This window comes from Tachyglossus aculeatus, chromosome 10 (assembly GCF_015852505.1).
Source record: "Tachyglossus aculeatus isolate mTacAcu1 chromosome 10, mTacAcu1.pri, whole genome shotgun sequence".
NCBI lineage: Eukaryota > Metazoa > Chordata > Mammalia > Monotremata > Tachyglossidae > Tachyglossus > Tachyglossus aculeatus.
Window position 1 is genome coordinate 4,062,458 of NC_052075.1, and position 27,733 is coordinate 4,090,190.

Genomic DNA, 27,733 nt, shown 5'->3' on the forward strand with positions numbered 1-27,733 from the left:
ACTATCAGGAGGGTTAAGAAGGGGTTGGATAAATTCTCGTGTGTGGTTTAGGTCTGTGGTTGGTTCTCTTCCTCCCTTCAAGGCCCTACTGAGAGCTCACCTCCTCCAGGAGGCCTTCCCAGACTGAACCCCTTCCTTCCTCTCCCCCTCGTCCCCCTCTCCATCCCCCCCATCTTACCTCCTTCCCTTCCCCAAAGCACCTGTATATATGTATATATGTTTGTACATACTTATTACTCTATTTTACTTGTGCGCATCTATTCTATTTTATTTTGTTAGTATGTTTGGTTTTGTTCTCTGTCTCCCCCTTTTAGACTGTGAGCCCACTGTTGGGTAGGGACTGTCTCTATATTTTGCCAACTTGTACTTCCCAAGTGCTTAGTACAGTGCTCTGCACACAGTAAGCGCTCAATAAATACGATTGATTGATTATTACAGAGGGAAGATTAAGGTTGTTGGATGCTACGTCCTTATCCAGGTGGATGAATGACAAGAGAGCAACTAACACATTTTTCCTCCCGGCATCCTTTTGTCCCACTGTCAAAAACAGACTCCTGGACTGCCTGATACATAGGCCTGATTTGATTTGGCAGAATTAGTGGCTGAGTCTCCTGATTTCCCACTCAGGGCCCTTTGGACCAGGGTTTGCAGTCAACCAGTCAATCAGTCACATTTATTGAGCACTTACGGTGTGCAGAGCACTGTACTAAGCTCTTGGGTGGGAGAGCACAGTACAACAGAATTGATAAACACGGTTCCTTGCCCATAATGAGCTTACAGTCTGGAAAAACATCGTGGCCTGGTAGATAGAGCGCTTAGTACAGTGCTCTGCACACAGTAAGCGCTCAATAAATCCAATTGAATGAATGGAGCACGGGTCTGGGGTCAGAAGTCCATGAGTTCTAATCCCTGCTCCTCCACTTGTCTGCCGTGTGACCTTGGATAAGTCACTTGACTTCTCTGGGCCTCACTTACCTCATCTGGAAAGTGGGGACTGAGACTGTGAGCCCCACATGGGACAGGGACTGTGTCCAGCCCGATTCGCTTGTATCCACCCCGGCGCTTAGTACAGTGCCTGGCACATAGTAAGCGGTTAATAAATACCACCATTATTACCATTATTATTGTCAGATAGGGAGGTAGACATTATGAATGATAATTTATAATATATGAATTATATATATATATATATATATGCTGTGGGATTTGGAGAAAGAGCCCGGGCTTTGGATTCAGAAGTCAGGGGTTCAAATCCCAGCTCTGCCAATTGTCAGCTGTGTGACTTTGGGCAAGGCACTTAACTTCTCTATGCCTCAGTTACCTCATCTGTAAAATGGGGATTAAGACTGTGAACCCCCTGTGGAATAACCTGATCACCTTGCCTCCCTAGCGCTTAGAACAATGCTTTGCACATAGTAAGCGCTTAAGAAATACCATCATTACTATAGAGAAGCAGCGTGGCTCAGTGGAAAAGAGCGTGGGCTTTGGAGTCAGAGGTCATGGGTTTAAATCCCGGTTCTGCCAATTGTCAACTGTGTGACTTTGGGCAAGTCACTTAACTTTGCTGTGCCTCAGTTGCCTTATCTGTAAAATGGGGATGAAGACCGTGGGCCCCCCCATGGGACAACCTGATCACCTTGTATCCTCCCCAGCGCTTAGAACAGTGCTTTGCACATAGTAAGTGCTTAATAAATGCCATTATTATTATTATTATTATTAAATATCTGAAGTTTACAAATCCAAGTGCAATCGTTCAATTATTTGAATGTTTACTGTGTGCAGAGCACTGTACTAACCACTTGGGAGAGCACAGTATAATAGAGTTGGTAGATACATTCCCTGCCCACAACGTGCTTAAGGTTTAGAGGGGAATGCAGACATGAATATAAATAAATTACAGATGCGTACATAAGTGCTGTGGGACTGATGGAGATGTGAATAAAGGGTGCAAATCCAAGCTTTCGAAAGTGACACAGAAAGGAGTGGAAGAAGATCAATTGTATTTAAACGGCCTTCTGTTCGCAGAGCACTGTTCTAAGGCTCAGGAGAGCACGTGATCTCTACCCTCAAGGTGCTTCCAGTCTAGATGATGCTCCTTCAGAATAATACTGGGGCAAGTATATTTGTGTTTCAAATTTCGCAGCACAGAATAATCCAAGCATCTCTATAGAATCATCCCAATGGAACCCACTTCCTTCTAGAAATCTAGCCAATTCCAATCTAAAGGCTTCTGGGACGGAAATTTGAAGATTGTAAGCCGACCCATTCGGCAAAACCCAGTGCTTGCAAACTGGGAAAGTTTGGAGAGAAAGATATTTTGACAGGGTTATCTTGGTTTGCAACAACTCATTTTCTGACCTCAAAATGATTTGCTTCGATTGAGAAGAGCCTAATACGGTAGCTCTTGTTTAGATCTCAGGCTTCATTTTTCTTGCCTTGTAAAGGAAAGTCACCAGTTAATGCTCTGGACAGAGTTCAAACATTAAAGTCTGGTCAAGAATTTGCTGTAAAGTGTGCTTAGATCAGGCAGCGAATAGATATGTTTAAATTAAATTAGCTGTCCAAGATCCCCCATCAGTGTAATCGCTGAAGTCGGTTGAAATGACAGCACTTTACACTTAATGTTGGCCAACTTCTTAGTGTACTTTTCTCCTCAGAATAACGTCTCGGCTCCCAGAAACAGACCCAGAGTTGAATGGTTGAAACTGTGGGTTTCATTCCGGTTAGCCGAAATGATCTGTCAATAGGAGCATAAGCTTTTGATTAAGAATTCAAGTCTGTATTTTCTCAGGACGGATTGGATGGAGGGGGAGATAGCAATCTTATTACCGTTCGTTGAGGCATTCATTTTCCTGCTCCAAGTCTTCAGCAGGGTTCATTTAAATATCTAGTTAAAACTGCTTGGAGGATTTGAGGGTGTGGAGTGAATAACCTTGACTGACCATCTCATTATACATTTGTGTAATTAATTGTTCCTGTTCCAGCAAACTGGAGTTCTCTTGCCATCTGTTAAGCAGGGCTCAATTAACAGTGAGAAGGGGGAGGAAGAGGGGAAATCTAGTCTCCCGAGATAGACAGTAAGCTTTGTTGGGGGCTCTGTCCCATATGAAGTTAAATTTTCTCCACTTTCATTTGGGATCAGCAATTATGGTGTTTTCAGCACTGCAGAGAATAATATAATTAGGTAATGTCTTGGGGAGAATTGATTGGAATTCTTTTTTTTAAATTTTCTTCCTTCAGTACAAAGTTTAAAACTGTTTCATCCAGAATGAAATACAGTTTCTCTGGCTGAAAACTCTGGATAGCAGCTTTGAATGGCATACAGAATAGCTGCTGAGCAGTTATTCCTGGAGTTGTGGCAGAGCAATTAATACCTAGCCTGAGGGAAGGGGTTAGGTGACCTTATCTGAGCATTTTTGAGGCCACCAGACTTTTTTTTTTCCAGTTGATACTTTCCTTTAATAGGGGTTATTTATTAGTTTAGATTTATTTTTTAGTCTCACACCTTGGAAACTGGGTTTTATTTTTCATCTTTGGCCATTTTGAATGAAAATCAAAAGACCATACTCAAAAAGTATTTTTTCAAGGAGCTGCCAGATTGCACCACTGAGTCAGACTAGGTTCAGTTACATAGAACCTTAGGCAGAGTGGTAAGTGACCAGGAATTCTCTAGTGGATTGTTCTTTGACAGAGACATTTTTTTCCTGGTTATCCTGAAGCTCTAAAAATGCACAAAGAGGAAAATGAACATTTAGAAATAAAAAAGATCAATGTTGTCTCAAGGGTCAAGTCTTCTATCCTGGAGTTCGGAAAGATGATTTCCTTATTTCTTGGTGTGAAGATTAAAGATATCATGGTAGAAATGCAGTTCACTTTTTGATTCAGAATAATCCATGAATATTGTTCTGCATCAAAATAGGAGAACAGTTTGGCCTAGTGAAAAGAGCATGGGCCTGGGATTTAAAGGACCTGGGTTCTATTCCCTGCTCCCCCACTTACCTGCTGTGTGACCTTGGGCAAGTCATTTCACTTTCCTGTACCTCAGTGCCCTCATCTGCAAAATGGAGATTCAATATATCTGTGTTCCCTCCTACTTAGAATATCAGCCCCATGTAGAGCCTAATGATCTTGTACCTACCCCAGTGTTTGACAGTTTGATATCATGCTTAACACCACAATTAATATATTTTTCCTTATCTGCTATTCAGTCATCTTCTCTAATACAGGAAAGTCTGCTTGAAGTTGAGACTCTGGATAGGCATTTTAGCAAAGCACTCAGGAAGATAAGAAGTCTGAGAATAGAAGTTTGAATAGAGTTGAGTCCAGCTCTTAAAAAAAACCCCAAAAAACTCATTAGACTTCCAGGGACTTGTAAACTGAGGAGATTTACTGCTGGCTTTCTCAAGGCTAGTTGGAATAAAGAGTTCAAATTTCTGACATTCCTAACATCCTCCAGGGAAAGAAATAAAGGAAAGTGATGGTCCTAAACTGAGTGGAACAAAACGCCTGATTTCTTTCCCCTGACTACCTCTCGTGATTACTCTGAGCGTATGCTTCCTGACAGCAAGGCAGATCATTGAGAGAAAAATCGCAAGCGCCAACTCTGTAGTTGCTTAGCTTTCCGTCTTTCAAAATTCATCCGTTTCTCCAGTCAGACCCCCCGCCCGGCTGAGCCGTGAAACTCCTGGGAGGTTTCAGCTTCTCGATTTGGGATTTGGATGCAGCCTCCCCCGGAAGTCTATGAAAGATTCCCTGACGTCGGACAGGTGCGGTTGACCGTGGCAGCTCACTCGACCGTGCCCGAGTCCAGGGAAGGATGTTTAAAAACACCCAAAGAGTTCAGATTTTCCAGAACTGAGGTAACCCCCAGTAACATCCTGGATTTATTCACAAAACACACCCAACCTCCGTGTTTTTGTTTTCAAAACCTGGGTGTGTGTTCTGCTGGACTCGGACTTTTCAGGGTGAGTGAAATGTGCCACAATGGACAGTGAAGGAGCGGGATAATAATAATAATAATAATTGTGATATTTAAGCATTTACTACATGCCAGGCACTGCACTAAGCACTGGGGTGGATATACATGTTACCAACTTGTACTTCCCAAGCGCTTAGTACAGTGCTCTGCACCCAGTAAGTACTCAATAAATACGATTGAATGAATATAAGCAAATTGGATTGGACACAGTCCCTGCCCGACCTGGGGCTCACAGTCTCAATCCCCATTTTTACAGATGAGGTAATGAGGCACAGAGAAGTGAAATGACTTGCCCAAGCAGACAAGTGGAGGAGCAGGGATTAGAACCCACGACTTTATGACGCCCAGGTCTGTGCTCTATCCACTACACCATAATAATAATAATGATGGCATTTGTTAAGCGCTTACTATGTGCAAAGCGCTGGGGAGAATACAAGGTGATCAGGTTGTCCCACATGGGGCTCACAGTCTTAATCCCCATTTTACAGATGAGGTAACTGAGGCACAGAGAAGTTAGATGACTTGCCCAAAGTCACGCAGCTGACAAGCGGCAGAGCTGGGATTTGAACCCATGACCTCTGACTCCCAAGCTCATGCTCTTTCCACTGACCCATGCTGCTTCTCTATGCTACTTTCCTAATTAGGGCTCACCTGGGAACTACCAAAGGGGCAGTGTGACCTAATGGATAGAGCCAGGATTTGGAACTTGGGAAGCCCTGGTTCTGCTCCCAGCTCTGCTGCTGCTTTGCCCTGTGACTTGAGCAAGTCACTTAACCTCTCTGTTCCTCAGTTTCATTATCAGTAAATAGGCATACTAGTTTCTGTCTCACAGGGAAGTAGCATGGCCTAGTGGAAATCAATCAGTGGAATTTATTGAGCAGACCTCGAAGACAGAGGCCCTGGGCTGTAGTCCCTGCTCCGCCACATTTTGTTATTTTTATTATTATTTGGGTTGTGAGTATGAAAATGAGATAATTGATGTAAAAGCTCTTGGGAAAATAAAAGTGCAGGGCGCACCACCGATATAAGGTGGGGGTGCTCTCTCAGTGGCTCATCCTAAGGACCCAGTATGATGGTTAGTGATGACCTAAAAGAAGAGCGTGGCTTAATGGATAGAACACAAGCCCAGGAGTCAAGACCTAGGTTCTAATCCTGGCTCTGCCACATGTCTGCTGTGTGACCTTGGGCAAGTCATGTAACTTCTCTGTGCCTCAGGCTGTGGTCAGTTTTCAGGGGAAACTAAAAACAGCCAGCTTTGATATTACTGGTTGCTATTTGAATCGCATCTCCTTCAAGAGGCCTTCCTCATCATCATCATTCGTATTTATTGAGCGCTTACTGTGTGCAGAGCACTGTACTAAGCGCTTGGGAAGTACAAGTTGGCAACGTATAGAGACAGTCCCTACCCAACAGTGGGCTCACAGTCTAAAAGTGGGCTCACAGTCTTCCCTGACTAAGCCCTCTTTTCCATTTCTTCAACTCCCTTCTGCATCGCCCTGACTTGCTCCCTTTATTTATCCCCCCTCCCAACCCCATAGCACTTAGGTCCATTTAGTTCTATTAATGTATGTCCCTCTAGACTGTAAACTCTTTGTGGGCAGGGAATGTGTCTGTTATATTGTTGTACTCTCCCCAATGCTTAGTATAGTGCTTTTCACACAGTAAGCGCTCAATAAAAACGATTTACTGACTGCATCCTTTACCTTCTCTGAGCACCCTGCAGCACAAATTACCATATGGTGGAGTTTCCTTCTATGACTGCAGTGGGTCAGAAGTGATCTCAGCCCAAGAACGGTATGGTCACATGTGCCATGTGCAGGAGGACATTAATGTAAATCCAAAAATAACTAAGCAGCAGCATGGCTCAGTGGAAAGAGCCCGGGCTTTGGAGTCAGAGGTCATGGGTTCAAATCTCGGCTCTGCCACTTGTCAGCTGGGTGACTTTGGGGAAGGTCACTTAACTTCTCTGTGCCTCAGTTACCTCATTTGTAAAATGGGGATTAAGACTGTGAGCAACCCATGGGACAACCTGTTCACCCTGTAACCTCCCCAGTGCTTAGAATAGTGCTTTGCACATAGTAAGCGCTTAATAAATGCCATCATTTACTAAGGAACAGCCATAGCCTTTGGTTTCTGGGGGCAAAATAGCCAATCCACCCTTGCAGTTATTTGGTGCTGCCTTGGTGAAGGTGGAAGGAGGGTGGGCCGCCAACTTGTACAAAGAGGGCAGGTCCGGGAGGAAGTGTGGATTAAGGTCTTCTGTCAGAGGGAACAGTCTTCCAAAAGTTCCATGAAATCTTCCAGGCTTCAGGTGGAATTGGAAGACCCCCCACCCCCCCTTCCCTCCCCTCTTCCTTCTAGTCGGGTCACATCAAAGAGCTGGTAATAAACAACTGTGGTATTGTAAAGTCCCCTATTCATGTGGAGAGGAGGGGAAGGAAGAAAGGAGCTTGTCTTATTTTTTTTTTTCCACTGTTTTCTTGGCAGGGGTGAGGTTTCCTTGCATGTAAGAAAGGGATCTTCTGCTAAGCCCTTTCACATTAGAGAGGCTGCATCCTATTAATCTCTTCAGGGTTTCATATAGGGGTAGCTGGGACAAGCAGGGTGGTATAATACTGGGCCGGAAAGAAGCGGGAGAGGGAAGTTGAGGGAATGCGGAAAGAAAAATCTAAAGAGCTTTATTGCATTACATTTGCGGATCTGTAAACAATTATAGCATCCACAGAGTATAGGGCTTACTTAAATGAGAACCGTAGCTCTCTTGGATTATGCCAGTTGGATAAAATGGCATAGACTCCGGAGATCTACATAATTAAGAATATTTTTGAAAATGAAAAACGTAGCGTTGCATCTGGTTCATTTTACTCCAGCTGTGTGTGTTTTTTACCAAAAGCTGATGGCCAGCGGTTAAAGCTGGCATTTATTTTTTGGTCCCCCTTTCGGTGTTTAAATTGGAAGTCATTTCCTTGCCCTGCCACTGGTTCCGGAAAACAATGTTTCCGTCCAGCTCCTCTTGGCCGTCTAATGCGAGGTGATCCTAACGCCGGTTCTCTTCTCTTTTTCTTGCAGCGGATATTCAACTCCTTTGTGTACACGGAGAAAGTCTCCAACGGAGAAAGCGAAGTGCAGCAGGTGAGTGGCTTTGTGCCAACTGACCCTGTCCATGCCCTTCCAACACGGTGCTGGAGTTGCCACCCTGGTAGTTGATGGCCACATTGTGAAACCTGCTTGGGCATCCTTAGAGCTACTTCATTCATTCATTCAATCAATCATATTTATGGAGCGCTTACTGTGTGCAGAGCACTATACTAAGCACTTGGGAAAGTACAATACAGCAATAAAAAGATGCATTCCAAATTTAATCTGGTCCAAAGCCCTAAGTGGGATGGGGACTCTATCCAATCTGATGACCTTGTATTTACTCCAGCACTTAGACCAGTGCTTGGAGCATAATAAGCACTTAACAAGTACCGTCATCATTATTCATTCATTCAACCATATTTATTGAACGCTTACTGTGTGCAGAGCACTGTACTAAGCGCTTGGGAAGTACAAGTTGGCAACATATAGAGACGGCCCCTACCCAACAACGGGCTCACAGTCTAGAAATTATTATTATTATTACTAGCTGAAAAACTCACCATTCCACTTTTTTTTCATTGTTGTGAAAATTGGGAACTGTTTCAAAGCCAAATCTTCTCTCTCGCTTCATTTGGTTTTATTTTTTTTGTTGTTTTATTTATTTTTTATTTATGTATTTATTTATTTTGCTTTGCTTGGCCTCGCCTAGCTCTGGTTCCCCTCTCCGCCCCAACACACTTTCGGTTTTCTCAATTGTTGAATTAAGGTTTTATAGCTAGGCTCTGCTATCTGCTTAAACAGGACTCATTTTAATCAGTCAGTCAATGTATTTATTGAGCACTTACTGTGCGCAGAGCACTGTAATAAACGCTTGGGAGAATACAATACCACAGTGTAACAGACACATTCCCTGCCCACAATGAGCTCACAGTTTAGAGTGGGAGACAGACATTAATGTAAATCAGTAAATTACAGATATGTATTTAGGGCTGCATACTGTCCTGTCAATGGATTTCCTCCTAAATTCAGTCATATGGGTAGCATTGGGAAAAAGACACTTTTGGCTGGCCTCTGGTTTTTAATTTCAGTTAATCCACCTGAGTTACTGCATGGGACCATCAGCCAGTAATTTGATCTCCTTTTACCTCAATCAGGATGGATTTTAAATGGACTGAAAACAGGGCCTCACCAAAAACTAAAAGGGAGACTTTTTTCGCTTTACCCAAAAAACAGCGTGGCTTAGTGGCAAGAGCCCGGGCCTGACAGTCCGAGGATGTGGGTTCTAATTCTGGTTCCGCCACTTGTCTGCTGTGTGACCTTAAGCCGTTTAACTTCTCTGTACCTCAGTGACCTCATCTGGAAAATGGGGATTAAGACTGTGAGCCCCACGTGGGACAAACTGATGACCTTGTATCTCCCCCAGTGCTTAGAACGGTGCTCAGTACATAGTCCAGCACTTAGAACAGTGGTTGGCACATAGTAAGTGCTTAACAAATACCAACATTATTATTATTATTATTTGTCATTTACACTTGGTGGTGGAATGACTCCTTCTCTGCCTCCTCCTCCTCACACTCTCCTCTCTTTCCTCCTCCTACCTCACCTTGCTGTTCTCCTACTACAGCCCAGCCCTCCCTCCTCAAATCCGCCAGACAATGACTCTCCCCTCTTTCAAGGCACCTCTCCCCCAGGAGGCCTTCTCTAACTAAGCCCCCCTTTCCTCTTCTCCCACTCCCTTCTGCTGTCACCCTGACTTGCTCCCTTAAGCGCTCAGTACATAATAATAATAATAATGATGGTATTTGTTAAGCGCTTACTATGTGCAAAGCACTGTTCTAAGCGCTGGGGAGGTTACAAGGTGATCAGGTTGTCCCACGGGGGGCTCACAGTTTTAATCCCCATTTTAACAGGTGAGGTAACTGAGGCCCAGAGAAGTGAAGTGACTTGCCCAAAGTCACCCAGCTGACAAGTGGCAGAGCCAGGATTTGAACCCACGACCTCTGACTCCAAAGCCCGGGCTCTTTCCACTGAGCCACGCTGCATTTATATGACTGACTGAATGAATGTAGAGTGGGTAAATTACACTCTGTAAGTTAGGTTCCACGGGGATGGGGTATAGGGGGTGATATTGTAAAGCCAAACAAACCAAAACCGTATTTGAGTTTAGCGTTCCTCGGTCTTTCAAAACCCCAAGGATGTGAAATTCTGTAAATGTGAAAATTGAACTCGTTAAAATATCTGCCAGTGCTCTTACTGTCGCCCTAACTTGCTCCCTTTGTTCTTCCCCCCTCCCAGCCCCACAGCACTTATATAACATTTTTAATTTATTATATTAATGTCTGTCTCCCCCCCACCCCGTCTCTAGAATGTAAGTTCATTGTGGGCAGAGAATGTGTCTATTTATTCTTGCATTGTACTCTCCCATGCACTTAGTACAGTGCTTTGCACACAGTAAGCACTCAGTAAATAAGATGAATAAACGAATGACTGTTCTATGTAAGACGAGGCAGTTCAACTAGCAGCAGAGAGGAAATATCCCAAGACTCAAACTTGATTTGATCCAACCAGAGTTTCCAAGGGCCACTTGGATAGACACCATTTCACTGTCAGAAGGTAGTGAAAGAATTAATAGGGAGAATGCGAAAATCAGTTATTGAATTTCAGTATTTTCTTTGGCTGGTAGCCCACCCTGGCTTGCACAAATTGAAATGCAATCATTTGTATTAAATAACGATGACCTAAACCGAATTGTTTTGAGAGTTTCATAAACCTTAATTCAACAACCTGAGCTCGAATCATGGCTCCACCGCTTGTCTGCTCGGTGACCTTGGGCAGGTCACTTAAGTTCTCCATGGCTCAGTTCCCTGGTATGTAGAGTGGGGATTAAGACTGTGAGCCCCATGTGGGACGTGGACCGTGTTCCAACCTGATTAGCTTGTATTTACCCCAGCGCTTAGTTCAGTTCCTGGCACAAAGAAAGCACTTAACAAATACCATTTTAAAAAAAAAACCAAAAAAACAAGAAAAAGCATACATTTTTGATAAACAGAAAGGGGTTGGTCTCTCCCTTTTGTGTTGAGCAGGTTGATTTTGTGATCTGGATGCATCTGGTCAGGTGTCCAGGGTTTTGAGTTGTGGACACACTTCACGCTACCAAGTAGCATGGCTCAGTGGAAAGAGCACAGGTTTGGGAGTAGGAGGACGTGGGTTCTAATCCCAGCTCTGCCACTCATCTGCTATGTGAGCCTGGACAAGTGACTTAACTTCTCTGTGCCTCAGTTACCTCATCTGTAAAACGGGGATTAAGACTGTGAGTCCCACATGGGACCACCCGATTACCTTGTATCTATCCCAGCGCTTAGAACACTGCCTGGCACATAATAAGAGCTTAACAAATACCATTATTATTGTTATTATTATTTGGGTGGAAGATTGAAACCTGTGTGGGTCATTTCACTGGGCAGTGATTCCAAGCCAGCATGTAATACCTTCCAAGGCTTCAGGAGTTTGTACATATTTATTTATATGTTTGTATATATTTGTACATATTTGTTACTCTATTTTACTTGTACATATCTATTCTATTTATTTTATTTTGTTAGTATGTTTGGTTTTGTTCTCTGTCTCCCCCTTCTAGACTATGAGCCCGCTGTTGGGTAGGGACTGTCTCTGTGTTGCCGACTTGTACTTCCCAAGCGCTTAGTACAGTGCTCTGCACACAGTAAGTGCTCAATAAATACAATTGATTGATTGATTGATTCAGGAGGTGAGAAAATTAAAAGAGAAAGCAAGAAAATCATTTGTATGATGAATAACTCTCAGCAAAACCCCTGAAAACTTTTTACCTTGAAGTATGGACACCTGACACTGTGTCTTTAAGCTTTCATTACTTTTTTAAATACCTGATTTGGTTTCCAGGGAAACTGTGGCAACAGTGTTGGGAAAACAAAAATCACGTAAGTACTTAGCAAAGATATAGCACTTGTCAAAGGTTCCATGCCCGAGTGCTCTAAGAAAGCAGGGTGTGTTTGGGTGAAAGAGAGAAACTAAAGGTGTAACCGGAAAAACAAGTTTTTGGACCCGAACATTTCAAAACTACCGTCTGTAGCACAGGAGTCTCTTTTTCATAATGTGCGGCCAAGAATTGAAGAAAGGATCAGAAAACATTGCTGGGTGCCTGATCTGTCAGCTTTATGCGCCGAGGTGATTTTTGTGGGGGATTGCTAAATCTGTTTATTTTGGAGGCCTGAGGTCAGCTTCTTCTCTTTCTCCTTTTTGTGAATCCCGGAAGAATGGAAGCAATGCCAGGCTGGGCTAGAGGGTGACTCCCATTTTTTGACCTCTGCCTGGAAGCTGCAAATTCCCCAGCCTAGCCCTGGCAGGGAACTTCTATTTTCATTTTTTTTATGGTATTTGTTAAGCGCTTAATATGTGTCAAACACCATTTCAAGTGCTGGAGTAGGTACAAGTTAAGTGGTCGAACACAATCCCTGTCCTGCATGGGGCTCACAGTCTAAGCAGGAGGGACAACAGGTATATCCATTTTTCCTTTGAGGCACAGAGACGTTAAGTGACTTGCCCAAGGTCACACAGCAAGCAGAGGTGGGATTTGAACCCAGGTCCTTCTGCCTCTACTATACGGCATTGCTTCCGGGCTTCTCTTTGGGGCTCAGGATTTTTTTTTCTTGCCCATTGAGCACTCTGAGGTTGTTGTGGGCAGGGAATGTATCTGTCTCCCAGGTGCTAAATACAGTGCTTTGCATACAGTAAGCACTCAGTAAATACAATTGCATAAATGAATGAGTGGGGCCGGCAAGAGGATTTTGACATATGTCTCCTTTCCTTGCCCTCACCACCTTCTCTCCAGGAACACCTTCCTCCCCACCCCCTAGGAAGCCCCTACCCCAACGTGACTCCCCAGGCTCCAAATGGAGGTGGCCTGCCCAATCACAATATGTCCACTAATTGCTTTCACCTTCCAAAAGCAAAGTGGCCCTTTTCAAACCTGTCCCCCTGGAAGGAAAGTCTACCCTCAGTACCATATATGTCTCCTTGGAAACGTGCCCCACCGCTGCAGGGTCCTACAGGAAAAGGGTCCGTTCGGGACACCTCTTTTTCTGCAGTCCATGTGTTTCCCTTCATTTGTATCAGAAAAACTGTTTACCATCATCATCATCATCATCATCAATCGTATTTATTGAGCGCTTACTATGTGCAGAGCACTGTACTAAGCGCTTGGGAAGTACAAATTGGCAACATATAGAGACAGTCCCTACCCAACAGTGGGCTCACAGTCTAAAAGGGGGAGACAGAAAACAAAACCAAATGTACTAACAAAATAAAATAAATAGAATAGATATGTACAAATAAAATAGAGTAACAAATATGTACAAACATATATACATATAGACAGGTGCTGTGGGGAAGGGAAGGAGGTAAGATGGGGGGGATGGAGAGGGGGACGAGGTGGAGAGGAAGGAAGGGGCTCAGTCTGGGAAGGCCTCCTGGAGGAGGTGAGCTCTCAGCAGGGCCTTGAAGGGAGGAAGAGAGCTAGCTTGGCGGATGGGCAGAGGGACTGGGGGCACTCCGGGCCCGGGGGAGGACGTGGGCCGGGGGTCGATGGCGGGACAGGCGAGAGCAAGGTACGGTGAGGAGATTAGCGGCGGAGGAGCGGAGGGTGCGGGCTGGGCTGGAGAAGGAGAGAAGGGAGGTGAGGTAGGAGGGGGCGAGGTGATGGACAGCCTTGAAGCCCAGGGTGAGGAGTTTCTATCACCTTTTCGATTGTTAGCACCAGTGGCCCAGTGCCTTTTTCATTCAGGTGGGACATCCCACCACAGCACAGGCCTCACCTCTTATGTCTCCACTCTTTCTTTGATTTGTGAAAGAGAAAAAGTAAGTTCGTAACTAGAAGTGTCCCTCCTTGCCACCACAACCTTTCCCATGTTTTGGCTCTTTCAAGAAAACTTAAAAAACACCCCACCTCCCCCAAAAAGAAGCCCGTGAGTACCCTCTAATGGAAGACCCCACCCGATCAACTCAAGCAAGAGAAATAAATACGTCCAAACACTGAGAGGGGTATGAAAAAGCCCGGCCATCAGAGAGGCTTCAGAGGAGGGAGGCTGCCCAGTGTGATAGCCTGGGGTTGAAATGGTCGGAAGAATAATGGAGCACTTCTGAGCTATTAATAACAAGTCTTTCAGCCCTAATGAATCACAAGCAGCAGAACTTGAGCTTTATGAGGAAGTTGAGGATATCCCTCATAGATCATCTCTCAGGAACGTAAACAAGGCGGGAAGTGAATGAGTTCTTCCGCCAGGCTGCCCTGGGTTTATCCTTCATCACCACTCATCACCCTCTCCGAGCGGCCCCCCGAGCCGCTCCACTGTAGATTTTTATGCCATCGGAGAATTCTTCTGTTGGGTCATGGAATTTTTTTTTCCCCCTCCTTAAACAAGGCTGGGCTAAGTAAGAACCTGATGCTAATTGCATAAATGACAAGCCCCAGCTGTTGAGCTAAGCAGGAAGGGATGTTTGCCTTTGCACACTTATTACACACAAGCAGGGGTGTAGGCTTTTTTTTCCTCTGGTATTTAAGTTCTTATTATGGCCTAGGCACTGTACTAAGTGCTGGAGTAGCAACGAGCTAATCAGATTGGACACAGCCCATGTCCCCCTTAGGGCTCAGAGTCTTAATCCCCATTTTACAGGTGAGGGAACCGAGGCCCAGAGAAGTGAAGTGACTTGCCTAAGGTCACTCGGCAGACAAGGGGCAGAGCTGAATTAAAACCCAGGCCTTCTGACTCCCAGGATTGAGTTCTGCCCATTAGGCCATGCTGCTTTGGGTTTGGGGGCATTCTCAGTGTAGAGTTGTCATTCTTCAAAGGCTTTCCGCACCAGGGTCCTCTCCCCCTTCCCCCACCCCCTCTTTTTTTTTCTCATTTCACTCCTCTCCTCTGCCAAATAAAAAGGCCCCAGCACCCAGTTTGCCTGGAAAGGGGCTTTGGGAGGAAAGGCCAAATGCCAAGGCAGTCCATCGTATTTATAATAATAAGAGTAATGGCATTTATTAAGTGCTTACTATGTGCAAAGCACTGTTCTAAGCACTGGGGGGGTTACAAGGTGATCAGGTTGTCCCAAGTGGGGCTCACAGTCTTCATCCCCACTTTACAGATGAGTTAACTGAGACCCAGAGAAGATAAGTGACTTGCCCAAAGTCACACAGCTGACAATTGGCCCTTCTAGACTGTGAGCCCACTGTTGGGTAGGGACTGTCTCTATATGTTGCCAACTTGTACTTCCCAAGCGCTTAGTCCAGTGCTCTGCACACAGTAAGCGCTCAATAAATACGATTGATGATGAATTGGCAGAGCTGGGATTGGGACCCATGACGTCTGACTCCAAAGCCCGGGCTCTTACCGAGCGCTTACTGTGTGCAGAGCATTATACGAAGCACTTGGGAGAGTCTAAGAATAAGCAGAGTGGATTGGGATTGGCACAGTTTGATACAGAAGCTGCAACTTCTGGGGTGGCGGTTCCAGGTGACACGCACTGTGGTGAATGAATATTTGTTTCTGTAAAGTTGCTCCTGCCCTTCCTTTAAGTCTGCCTGGCAATGACCTCCCCGGAGAAACACCAATCCAAAATTTAGTCTCTTTAGAGTATATTTACTTGGCGTTTTATCAAAAGACATCGTGGGCAAATCATACGTGTAAGTTATGTTCTTTTAAGAGAGAGATGGAGAGAGAAGGGAGACGAGTGAGAAAGCGAACAGGCCTGCACCCTCACGAACTATCCAAGACTTGAAAAGCGTGGTTACCGTGTCTGGTCTGGCAAGACATGCGATGCATACCACTGCAGCGTGGCTCAGTGGAAAGAGCCTGGGCTTTGGAGTCGGAGGTTAAGGGTTCAAATCTCGGCTCTGTCACTTGTCAGCTGTGTGACTTTGGGCAAGTCACTTCACTTCTCTGGGCCTCAGTTACCTCATCTGTAAAATGGGGATTAAGACTGTGAGCCCCACGTGGGACAACCTGATCATATTGTATCCCCCCAGTGCTTAGAACAGTGCTTGGCACATAGTAAGTGCTTAACAAATGCCATTATTATTATTATTGTTTGCGTTGATTCCGAGGCTTGTGCCTGTGGAGTGGAAGGGATTAAAGAGCTTGGAGCTGCCTGTTCAGAAATAGGAAGGTGAGGAAGGCAGGCCCTGCCAGGGTGACTGATTAGCAGTGGGAGAGGAATGGGAGGGACTGAGGTGACCAGGAATCCCAACCAATCCATCAGGCAATCGTATTCTATTTAACCACGTGCTGAGCGTCGAACTAAGCCCTTGGGAAAGTGTGATGAAGGTGGAAGATGTGATTCCCTTGTTCAGTGAGTTTACCATCTAACAAGGGACACAGGCACAAAATAGTATATAATAATAATACTGATGGCATGTATTAAGCACTTACTATGTGCAAAGCACTGTTCTAAGTGCTGGGGAGGTTACAAGGTGACCAGGTTGTCCCGCGGGGGGGCTCACAGTCTTAATCCCCATTTTACAGATGAGGTAACTGAGGCACAGAGAAGTTAGGTGAGTTGTCCAAAGTCACACAGCTGACAAGTGGCAGAACCGGAATTCAAACCCATGATCACTGACTCCAAAGCCCGGCCTCTTTCCACTGAGCCAAGCTGCTTCTCGATTTTTACCGATCGTGAAGTCTGTAAATGGTAAGTGTAGGTAAATCGATCTTCATTCAGTCATTCATTCAATCATATTTATTAATCGCTTACTACTACTACTAATAATAATGATGGTAGTTGTTAGGTGCTTACTATGTGCCAAGCACTGTGCTAAGTGCTAGGGTAGATACAAGGTAATCAGGTTGTCCCACATGGGGCTCACAGTCTTAATCCCCATTTTACTGAGGCACAGAGAAGTTAAGTGACTTACCCAAAGTCACACAGCGGATGTGGCGGAGCCGGGATTAGAACCCACGACCTCTGACTCCCAAGCCCATGCTCTTTCCACGAAACCATGCTGCTTACTGTTCATTCAATTGTATCTGTGCACTTAATGTGTGCAGAGCACTGTACTAAGCGCTTGGGAGAGTACAAAATAACACTAAGTAGACACATTGCCTGCCCTCAATGAGCTTACAGTCTAGAATGGGGGGGAGACAGATATGAATATAAATAAATCAATTACAGATATTATTAGATAAATATATTATAAACTTCACTTCTCTGTTCCTCGGTTACCTCTGTAGAAATGGATAGGGTAAGTTGGGACTGCACATGTACTGAGGGGAGAGTTCAGAGGATATGACCTGAGGAGAAGAAAAATCGATCTTAGGAGAGCATCCTGGAGGAGGTGGAGATTTCAGAAGAGCTTTGAACATGAGGAGAGTAGCCCTAGCTGGGGCCTAACTTTGGCTTTTTGTTTCGGGTGGGCTTGTATATGGGTGGGCGTGAGCCTTGCGTGCTAGTTATAGATGATGGGGGAGAAACATCCACGCTCGTCTCAATTTGGCGGTAATAATAATAACAATTGTGTATTTGTTAAGCACTTACATCCTCCAAGCTAGCTCTCTTCCTCCCTTCAAGGCCCTACTGAGAGCTCACCTCCTCCAGGAGGCCTTCCCAGACTGAGCCCCTTCCTTCCTCTCCCCCTTGTCCCCCTCTCCACCTCCCCATCTTACCTCCTTCCCTTCCCCACAGCACCTGTATATATGTATATATGTTTGTACATATTTGTTACTCTATTTATTTTACTTGTACATATCTATTCTATTTATTTTATTTTGTTAGTATGTTTGGTTTTGTTCTCTGTCTCCCCCTTTTAGACTGTGAGCCCACTGTTGGGTAGGGACTGCCTCTATATGTTGCCAATTTGTACTTCCCAAGCGCTTAGTACAGTACTCTACATACAGTAAGCACTCAATAAATATGATTGATGATGATGATGATGATGATAAATTACTGTTCTAAGCGCTGGGTGAAAACAACCAGATTGGGTTGGGCACAGTCCCTGTCCCATGTGGGGCTCATAGTCTCAATCCCCATTTTCCAGATGAGGGACCTGAGGCCCAGAGCAGTGAAGTGACTCGCCTGAGATCACACAGCAGATGTGGCAGAGCCGGAATTAGAACCCATGACTTTCTGATTCCCGGGCCCAGGGTCTATCCATTACGCCATGCTGCATCTGAGGTGAACTGAGCCCCTGAAGGACCCCAAAAAGATGTCCTGGAACTTCCAGAGTCCCGGTAGCCTTTGGAGGACTGAAATCTCGGCTTTGCAGTCCCATGCAGTGTTTCAAGCTCCACTGACTGCCTCTATAAGCCACCTGAAAAACAGCAGCTGCCTTTTTTTCCCCTCATCTTAGTGGGAAAGAAGTCCCTTCTGAAGCAGGTGTCCAAAAATGACTCTCACTGCTGTGAAAGGCAGGACTCCGCGTCACCTATATTTGGTTCAGGACAGGAAGTCGGGTTGGGAAATTTCAACTAGGAACCAGGGACGATAGATTGAATCTGTCGGCTTTCTGGGCCGAGGCAGTAGTCATTTATAACAATAATTACGGTATCTGTTAAGCATGTACTGTGTGCCAAGCACTGTTATAAACACTGGGGTAAATTGAACTTAATCAGGTGGACACAGTGCCTGTCCCACAAGGGGCTCACAGTCTAAGTATGAGGGAGTCTGTCTCCCCCTTTTATAATGATGGCATTTATTAAGCGCTTACTATGTGCCAAGCACTGTTCTAAGCGCTGGGGGGATACAAGGTGATCAGGTTGTCCCATGTGGGGCTCACAGTCTTCATCCCCATTTTACAGATGAGGGAACTGAGGCACAGAGAAGTTAAGTGACTTGCCCAAAGTCACACAGCTGACAAGTGGTGGAGCGGGATTCGAACCCATGACCTCTGACTCCAAAGCCCGGGCTCTTTCCCACTGAGCCACGCTGCTTTTAGACTGTGAACCCACTGTTGGGTAGGGACTGTCTCTATATGTTGCCAACTTGTACTTCCCAAGTGCTTAGTACAGTGCTCTGCACACAGTAAGCGCTCAATAAATACGACTGATTGATTGATTGAGAAGGATTTAATCCCCATTTTACAGATGAGGGAACTGAGGCACAGAGAAGTGAAGTGATTTGCCCAAGGTCACACAGCAGACAAGTGGTGGAGTGAGAATAAGAACTCAGGTCATCTGACATCCAGGCCCCTGCTCTTTCCACTGGACCACACTGCTTCTGGCATAATAGGAACTGACCCAGACCCTCTTTCTGAAATTGCACATAGTAAGCGCTTAATAAATGCCATTAAAAAAAAAAAAAGGGCTCCCAAACCAGGCCTGCTGGCTTTTTTACACGCGCAACTTCAATCAGTAGTAATTATTAGTGCTTACTCTGTTTCTAGCACTGTACTAAGCGCTTAGGAGTGTACAATATAACAGGCACGTTCCCTGCCTACAATAAGCGGTCAGGAAGTGTCACCAATTTATAAACAGACAACCACTCCAGACTTACCTTAGCTCTAAGCTCTTGGGAAAGGGGCTAGCATCGGGGCCTCCGGAAACCAACAGCTGACAGATAGCAGACGCTCCCCAGATCTTCTGTTCGCAATCCACCCTGTCATCAGATAGGGGATGAGAAGCCTCCCTAAATCCGACCACACGTTAAAGAATGCTATAGGATGCAGCTTGGAAAGGGAACAGAAAATCTCTTCAGGAGAGGAGAGAATGAAATTGCTATAGTTTTGGTGGGCTGTAGGAACACTTCTTTTTTTTATTCCTGTTCTTGTCCCCAACGGTCAACCGTAGCGGATGATGCCTCTCTCTCCTCAGGCTGTCAGCATTTGCCTCTCGTTTCATTCGGATTTACCCTCCCTTTTTGGTGTTTAAAAATCGACTCTTGCTTTGAGCCAGCTCTTCTGTTCATCCGTGGCTCTAAAGAACATAGTTTGTTAATTTCCCGACAATCCCAGGGAGGTAGTAAGAGCCCTCTTGGCCTGCCTGATAAAAGGAAGACCTCCCCACCCCCCTCTCAAAAAAACAATATTTAATAGCTGCTCGCAATTGCACGGGAAATTAAAAGCTCCCTCAAGCTGGTACGAAATGCTCTTCTCTGTCCCACAAAGAGGCCAGCAGAAGCTAATTGCTGCTTTCATCTGGTGATTGCCCCACTAGGCAGAGGAATGGAGATGGTCTTGGCTGCCATCCACGTTCTCTGAGGGCCAGCAAGCCCACATTGTCCCAAGGTCCGATGGTCAGGCCGCAAGGATCCTCGAATGCTCCCAAGGCTCCCATTTGAGCATCTGGAATTTTCCCAGGCAAGGACGTTGCTCTGGCCAAGGAAGGAGCAATAGTAATAATAATTGTAGTACTTATTAAGCGCTTATTATGTGCCTAGCACTGGGGTAGATTCAAGTTAATCATGTTGAACACGTTCCCTGTCCCACATAGGGCTCACAGTCTTAATCTCACTTTATGTATCAGTCAATCAGTCAATCAATCGTATTTATTGAGCGCTTACTGTGTGCAGAGCACTGTACTAAGCACTTGGGAAGTACAAGTTGGCAACATATAGAGACAGTCCTTACCCAACAGTGGGCTCACAGTCTAAAAAACAGATTATCAGAATGATAATGGCATTTATTAAGTGCTTACTATGTGCTAAGCACTGGGGAGGTTACAAGGTGATCAGGTTGTCCCACAGGGGGCTCACAGTCTTAATCCCCATTTTACAGATGAGGGAACTGAGGCATAGAGAAGTTAAGTGACTTGCCCAAAGTCACACAGCTGACAATTGGCGGAGCCGGCATTTGAACCCATGACCTCTGACTCCAAAGCCCGTGCTCTTTCCACTGAGCCATGCTGCTTCTCTAGCTATCTAGCTAGAACTAGTTATCTATTATCTAGTTATCTAGCTAGAACTCACTGATGCTCACATAAAGTTGTTCCACCGGAGAGAAATTGGGATTTTCCCATAATAATAATAACAATAAGAAGAAGAAGAAGAATTGTGGTATTTGTCAAGTTAAGTGCTTTTGTCAAGTGCTTTTTACTCCATGCAGAGCACTATACAAGGGGCTTGGACGAGTACAATACATCAGAATTAGAGGACACATTCCCTGCCCACAACGGGCTTATGGTCTAGAGTGCAAGACCAATACTGAAATTAATTATGGATATGTACAAGAGAGCTGTGGGGCTGAGAGTGGAGTGACGTTCAAGTGCATGAAGGGCACAAATCCAACTGCATAAGCCACAAAGCCATATGCATTCAGTCATATTTGTTGAGCACTTACTTTGAGCAGAGAACTGTACTAAGCTCTTGGGAGAGAACAATATAACAATAAACACATACATTCCCTGCCCACAACAAGGGAAATAAAGGCTTAGTCAGGGAAGGCTTTCTGAAGGAGATGAGATCTTAGTAAAATCAATATCAATCAATCAATCGTATTTATTGAGCGCTTACTGTGTGCAGAGCACTGTACTAAGCGCTTGGGAAGTACAAGTTGGCAACATATAGAGACAGTCCCTACCCAACAGTGGGCTCACAGTCTAAAAGGGGGAGACAGAGAACAAAACCAAACATACTAACAAAATAAAATAAATAGAATAGATATGTACAGGTAAAATAAATAAATAGAGTAATAAATATGTACAAACATATGTACATATATACAGGTGCTGTGGGGAAGGGAAGGAGGTAAGATGGGGGGATGGAGAGGGGGAGAGTAAAACAGTTACCTGATAGTTCATTGAGGGCAGGGACCATGTTTTCCACTGTCTTCATGCACTCCCAGAAGTCACCCCAGCAAAGCTGTTAATAGCCTACAAATAATAGTCATTGTGGTATTTGTTAAGTGTGCACTATGTGCCAGGCACTGTACTAAGCGCTGGGGTGGTTACAAGCAAATCGGGTTGGACGCAGTTCTTGTCCCTTGGGGTTCACAGTCTCAATCCCCATTTTATAGCTTGAGGTAACTGAGGCCCAGGGAAGTGAAGTGATTTGCCCAAGGTCACCCAGCAAACAAGTTCTGATGCTAACTCATCAAACACTTGGCAGTGTACTTTTAATTGTGAAAAGACTGCAACCTCAAGAAAATAACCCTTTAGTTTCCATTGATTCGGTATGCTACATGATTTCTCAAAACCCAACCACCTGCTCGAAGCTTGTACTGAGAAGCAGCATGGCTCAGGGGAACGAGCACGGGCTCGAGAGTCAGAGGTCATGGGTTCAAATCCCGGTTCCGCCAATTGTCAGCTGTGTGACTTTGGGCAAGTCATGTAACTTCTCTGTGCCTGTTACCTCACCTGTAAAATGGGGATGAAGACTGTGAGCCCCAAGTGGGACAACCTGATCACCTTGTATCCTCCCCAGCGCTTAGAACAGTACTTTGCACATAGTAAGTGCTTAACAAATGCCATTATTATTATTATTATTATTAGCCATTTCTGAGGATCCTGCAGCAACTAAAAAGTACCAGTGGCTGTCTTTAGAAAGCCGCTTTTGACTTTCCAGCATGAAAGCAATGACAATTCTGCTCACGTTTAAGCCTTGTGTAACTTTGGGGTTACTTTGTTGTTTAGAGTGTGGAAGGTATTGAAAAGTTGTTGACAAGGCATCCAAGTCCAGCCACTTTACTGAATTTGATTCTCTTATCTTGAGGGATGTCCAAGTTAGGAACCTGATGATGTGGTGATCCACAAATGAAAGAATACGGTTCGGTAGACATAAAAACTGTTGGCCTGTGGGAAATCGAGAGTTTAACTCCATTCCATGCGAGCAGCTGTAAGCTCTTGGAAGGGAAGAATTGCATTGTAATGTGAAAGAGATATATTCCATTGTAGTTTTACTGCATCATTCTATACAGCCAATTAGGTATCCTCCAAGCCATTTCATTTGAACAACATTGAATTTTAAACTGCCGCTCCTTGGAGGCTGTAATTGAGCTGTAGAATTTAATGGGAGCAACGGTAACAGAATACGGCACACAGTAAACACTCGATAAGTACTATTGATCGATTGATCTTTGCTCAGATCCATTTGTTCTTCATTACCTATGAAAGCCAATCATGATGTAAGTTTCTGTTAATAGCAGTTAGAAAAGACATTTTTCAGTCTAGAAGCCTTTTACTAGACCAAATGCCTTTCCAAATGCAAGTTTAGTTTTCATTTCTTGAATCAGAGGAGGAGAGGATTGAATCACTCGTTTTCAAAACCAGGAAAAATGTCATCTGCTCTAGAGAGGAACTTCACTAAAATATGAAAGCGAGTGGAACATGTGAATATTCGCTACAGGATGTAGATTATTAATAACCACTTTATATTTCGGAAGCTAGAGCAGGTTGAAGGAAAGGTTTTTGTCACAAGGAGGAGGAAAGTGTCTATGAATAGAACCTGACGGAAAATGTTTGTTGTCAATCTTAAATTTTTTCTGGGTCCCTAGGTTGACCCCTCCAATCTGCAAGGTGTGAATAAATTGCTTGGGTTTTTGTTTGTTTTGTTTTTGTTTATGGTATATGTTAAGTGCTTCCTATGTGGCAGGCACTATACTGAGCACTGGAGTAGATACATGCTAATCGGTTTGGACAGAGTCCCAGTCCCACACGGGATTCAAAGTCTTAATCCTCATTTTACAGACGAGGTAACTGAGGCCCAGAGAAGTTAAGTGATTTTGCCCAGGGTCACAGAGCAGACAAGTGGTAGAGCCCAGATTAGAACCCATGTCCTTCTGATTTCCAGGCCTGGTCTCCCTCTGCTAGGCCACACTCCTTCTCAAATCTGTGCTGCATCCAGTCTCTGACTGGACTCTTTACCTTTTCCCAGTCGTATGCTTCAATGCTCAAAATAGAATTATCTCCAAAAGGTGTGCGAATCCTGAAGTCATGTCTGGGGAATAATAAGCAATACCCCTTATCTCTACTTTGCAAAAACCAACAGGTCTGAGGACAGACTCGGGGAGTGCAACCAAATATGTTCTGTGCAAAAATAAAATGACTGAACGAATCCAGAGCATTTCTACTCTGTGGTCACTTTCTTCTCCCCCTCCTCAACCCCTCGCCTTCTCCCTTTCCCTCTTACCTTTCAACATTATGGGTTCTCAGTAGCCACCATCATCTTTTTTTTTTTAATAGTATTTGTTAAGCACTTACTATGTGCCAGGCACTGCATTAAGCACTGGGGTCGAGACAAGATAATCAAATTGGACATAGTCCACATCCCACATGTGGAAGGAGCCAGAGTCTGGCAGTCAGAGGACCTGGGTTCTCATTTGGGCACTGCCCTGTGCCTGCTGTGTGATTTTGGACAATTCAGTTCAGTACTCTGGGCCTCAGTTTCCTCATCTGTAAAAGGGGGATTCAGTACCTGCTCTCCCTCCTACTTAGACTGTGTGCCCCCCATGAGGCAGGGAGTGTCCGACCTGATGATCTTGTATATACCCCAGCACTTAGTACAGTACCTGGCACATAGTAAGTGCTTGACAAATACCATTTAAACAAAAAAAACAAAACAATCCCACCTGGGGCTCACAGTCTTTATCCCCATTTTGCAGATGAGGAAACCAAGGCACAGAGGAGTGAAGTGACTTGTCCAAGGTCACAGAGCAGACATGTAGCGAAGCTGGGATTAGAGCCCAGTTTATTCAGTAATAGTAGTAATGGAATTAAACAGGCTCTCATTTTCCCAGCAAGGAGTTGGTAGGTAGATGCCATTTGGACTTGCTAAAACAGAGAATGCAAAGTCAATAATTCAGGATCTGTTATGAGGCACTAAATGTATTTTTTATGCCACGCTTGGTCCTGTGTGACATCCTGGATATGTCACACCCCCTTCTCTGCCCTCCTCATCATATAATTAATCGGTTCAGTCCACTAACAATCACTCATTCATTAAGATGTTTTTATTAAATGCTATGTGCAGAGCACTGTACTAAGCACTTGGGGAAGTACAATATGACACTAAACAGTGACATTCCCTGCCCATAATGAGCCCAAAGTCTACAGGACAGTGAATCAGTGGTGTTTATCAAGCATTTACTGAGCATAGAGCACCATCCTAAGCGCTTGGGAGAGTGCAGTACAAAAGAATTCCACGCAGTGGAAAATAATGTGAGGCAGGGAATACCCTAGCAAGATTTGTTGGCTTCATTGACAACTTACTCTAAATACCCTAAGCAGCATATTTCTCTCTGCTTGGTAGAGAAAACACAGGTGACTCATCCCGTCTGTCTGTTTGTTCTACAGCTTGCCAAGAAAATCCGAGAGAAGTTTAACCGTTACTTGGATGTGGTGAATCGGAACAAACAGGTCGTGGAAGCATCATATACTGCCCATCTGACATCTCCGCTGACGGCGATCCAAGACTGTTGTACCATTCCACCGTCCATGATGGAGTAAGTGCCCGGAATCCTGTGGGTATAGTATGTTTAGTTTGAGAAAGCAGATTCCCCATTTGTGGAAAGCTTATAATGCCTTTCCAGCTACAGACAGTTGGGTAGCACCTCCAAACTGTTGCCCACAAAGGAGCCGGGAAACAGGAAGTAACTGCTTCTTGCCTGCCGGAATGAATTCCTCATTTTCCTGCCTCCCTGGAGAAATGGATTGAGCAATGCGTGCTGGTGTTGACATGTGGAGTGTTGAGTTAAAGTTGACGAGACTTGGTTTTCTTTTGTCATATTTTAATTCAGTTGATTTGTTTGCCTTCATACGGTTTTCCTGTAGTTGGGCAATCTGACGTGGCAGCTTTCAGAGCTGACATCCTCTTTTGGTTAGCGTCAGCTAATTTACCCATCTGGGGTTTGATTCCTTTTTCATCATCCGTGAGCGAGGCAGTCCTAGTCTTCCATGCCGCCATTCTCAAGTTCCGATGGGCCTCCTCTTAGCTTAAAAACTGACTACCGTCCTCTCTCCAAACTACCCCCAAAATTGTGTTCCGAATCAAGCGGGAAAAAGAGTGGCTCTTGGTTGTCAATCAGCAACCATTTCCTCAGACTGTAAGCTTCTTTTCTTAATGATCGGCCTGTATCAGACAGACGTGGAGCAGTAATCTAGTGATGTTGTGATACAGGGGTGTATGCGGTCATGGGAATGACAGCATGGTTTAAAAAATTCTCCACTGAATTGGAATATTCCTGGCACAACTCCAGTTCCATGGCCTTTCCTGGAAGGGAGGCTGCATGGGAGAATGTTGGAATTGTGAGCATCCTTACCCTCAATTTTCCTCCCCATGCCTTGTTCCTTTTGTGGGGTTCAGTTTGGTCAGGGTAAATCTCTTGGTAATTCGACTTTCCTCCCAATTAACCCAAGGGCATCTTCCTGCATGTTTCACTCCATTTAGTATTGAGAGAGAAAAAGCCATTCATCCACCCCCCATTCCCTCTGTAGACAAGCATAGGTTTTAGGGCACAGCACCCCAGAACTAAAGCATGAAACCACAAGGGAAAGTTGCAGGGAACATTCCTACAAGAGGCTGCTGGAAAGGAGGGAACGGTGAGATCATTTTCCTCCACGGAGGAAACCTGGGGGCTCCAGGGAAAAAGCCAAGAGAAGGAATTCTTTCTTTCCCTCCTTTGTAGTGGCCAACAGGGTCAGGACTGGTTTCTTGGCCATTTTCTCAGACCTGGTTGGCCAGCAGGCAACCTAATGTCCTGTGCAGGAGAGGGGCATGGCTCATTGGAAAGAGCATGGGCTTTGGAGTCAGAGCTCAGGGGTTCAAATCCCGGTTCTGCCAATTGTCAGCTGGGTGACATTGGGCAAGTCACTTAACTTCTCTGGGCCTCAGTTACCTCTTCTGTAAAATGGGGATTAAGACTGTGAGCCCCCCGTGGGACAACCTGATCACCTTGTAACCTCCCCAGTGCTTAGAATAGTGCTTTGCACATAGTAAGCACTTAATAAATGGCATTATTATTATTATTATTATTACTGTTATTATTATTATTATCGTTATCCTGCTGGATTAGTCCGGGGGCTTCAAACTCAGAGAAAATTGCCGGGGGGCAAAACCTTGGTTCTGAGTTTTGTCCTTGGATTAACAGAACGGTGCCAAATCAGTCAGTCAGTCGTATTTATTGAGCACTAACTTTGCAGAACACTCTACTAAGTACTTGGGAGAGTACAGTATAACAGGTGTATTCCCTGTCCACAGTGAGCTTACAGCCTAGAGGGGGAGGCAGACATTAATGTAAATATTAATGTCCCGGACTATGTGAGCTCCAATGTTTCAGGCTCCCTGAAGACCACATGGTGATGGAGGAAAACCACAAGATAATGAATTTCAAAGCAATGTTAAAACCCCAAAGTCACCGAAAACTGCTTTCACTTTTTTTTTTAAATGGTATCTGTTAAGTGCTTACTACGTGCCAGGCATTGGACTACGCGCTGCAGTAGATACAAGCTAATTGCATTGGACACAGTCCCTGCCCCACATGGGGCTCACAGTCTGAATCCCCATTTTGTAGATGATGGAACTGAGGCACAGAGAGTGAAGTGATTTGTCCAAGATCACACAGCAGACAAGTGGTAGAACCGGGATTAGAACCCAGGCCCATCTGACTCCCAGGTGTGTACTCTGTCCATTAGGCTACACTGCTTCTCTTTAGACAGGCGGCTTTACTTGTAGCCTCAGAGGATTTGGGAAGAACCGACTCAACAGAATTTTATCGATTCCTCTTGTTTCTCC

The 27,733-nt window shown here is 44.8% G+C and overlaps 1 protein-coding gene across 1 annotated transcript in view; it reads left to right on the forward strand.

Moving 5' to 3' along the window:
• Positions 1-27,733, forward strand: part of CACHD1 (cache domain containing 1) — a 205,874-nt gene that overhangs the window by 81,116 nt on the left and 97,025 nt on the right. Inside the window, exons 4-5 of the mRNA XM_038752670.1 lie at positions 8,048-8,110; positions 25,297-25,445. Coding sequence (XP_038608598.1) covers positions 8,048-8,110; positions 25,297-25,445 — 212 coding nt within the window. The remainder of the gene's footprint in view (positions 1-8,047; positions 8,111-25,296; positions 25,446-27,733) is intronic.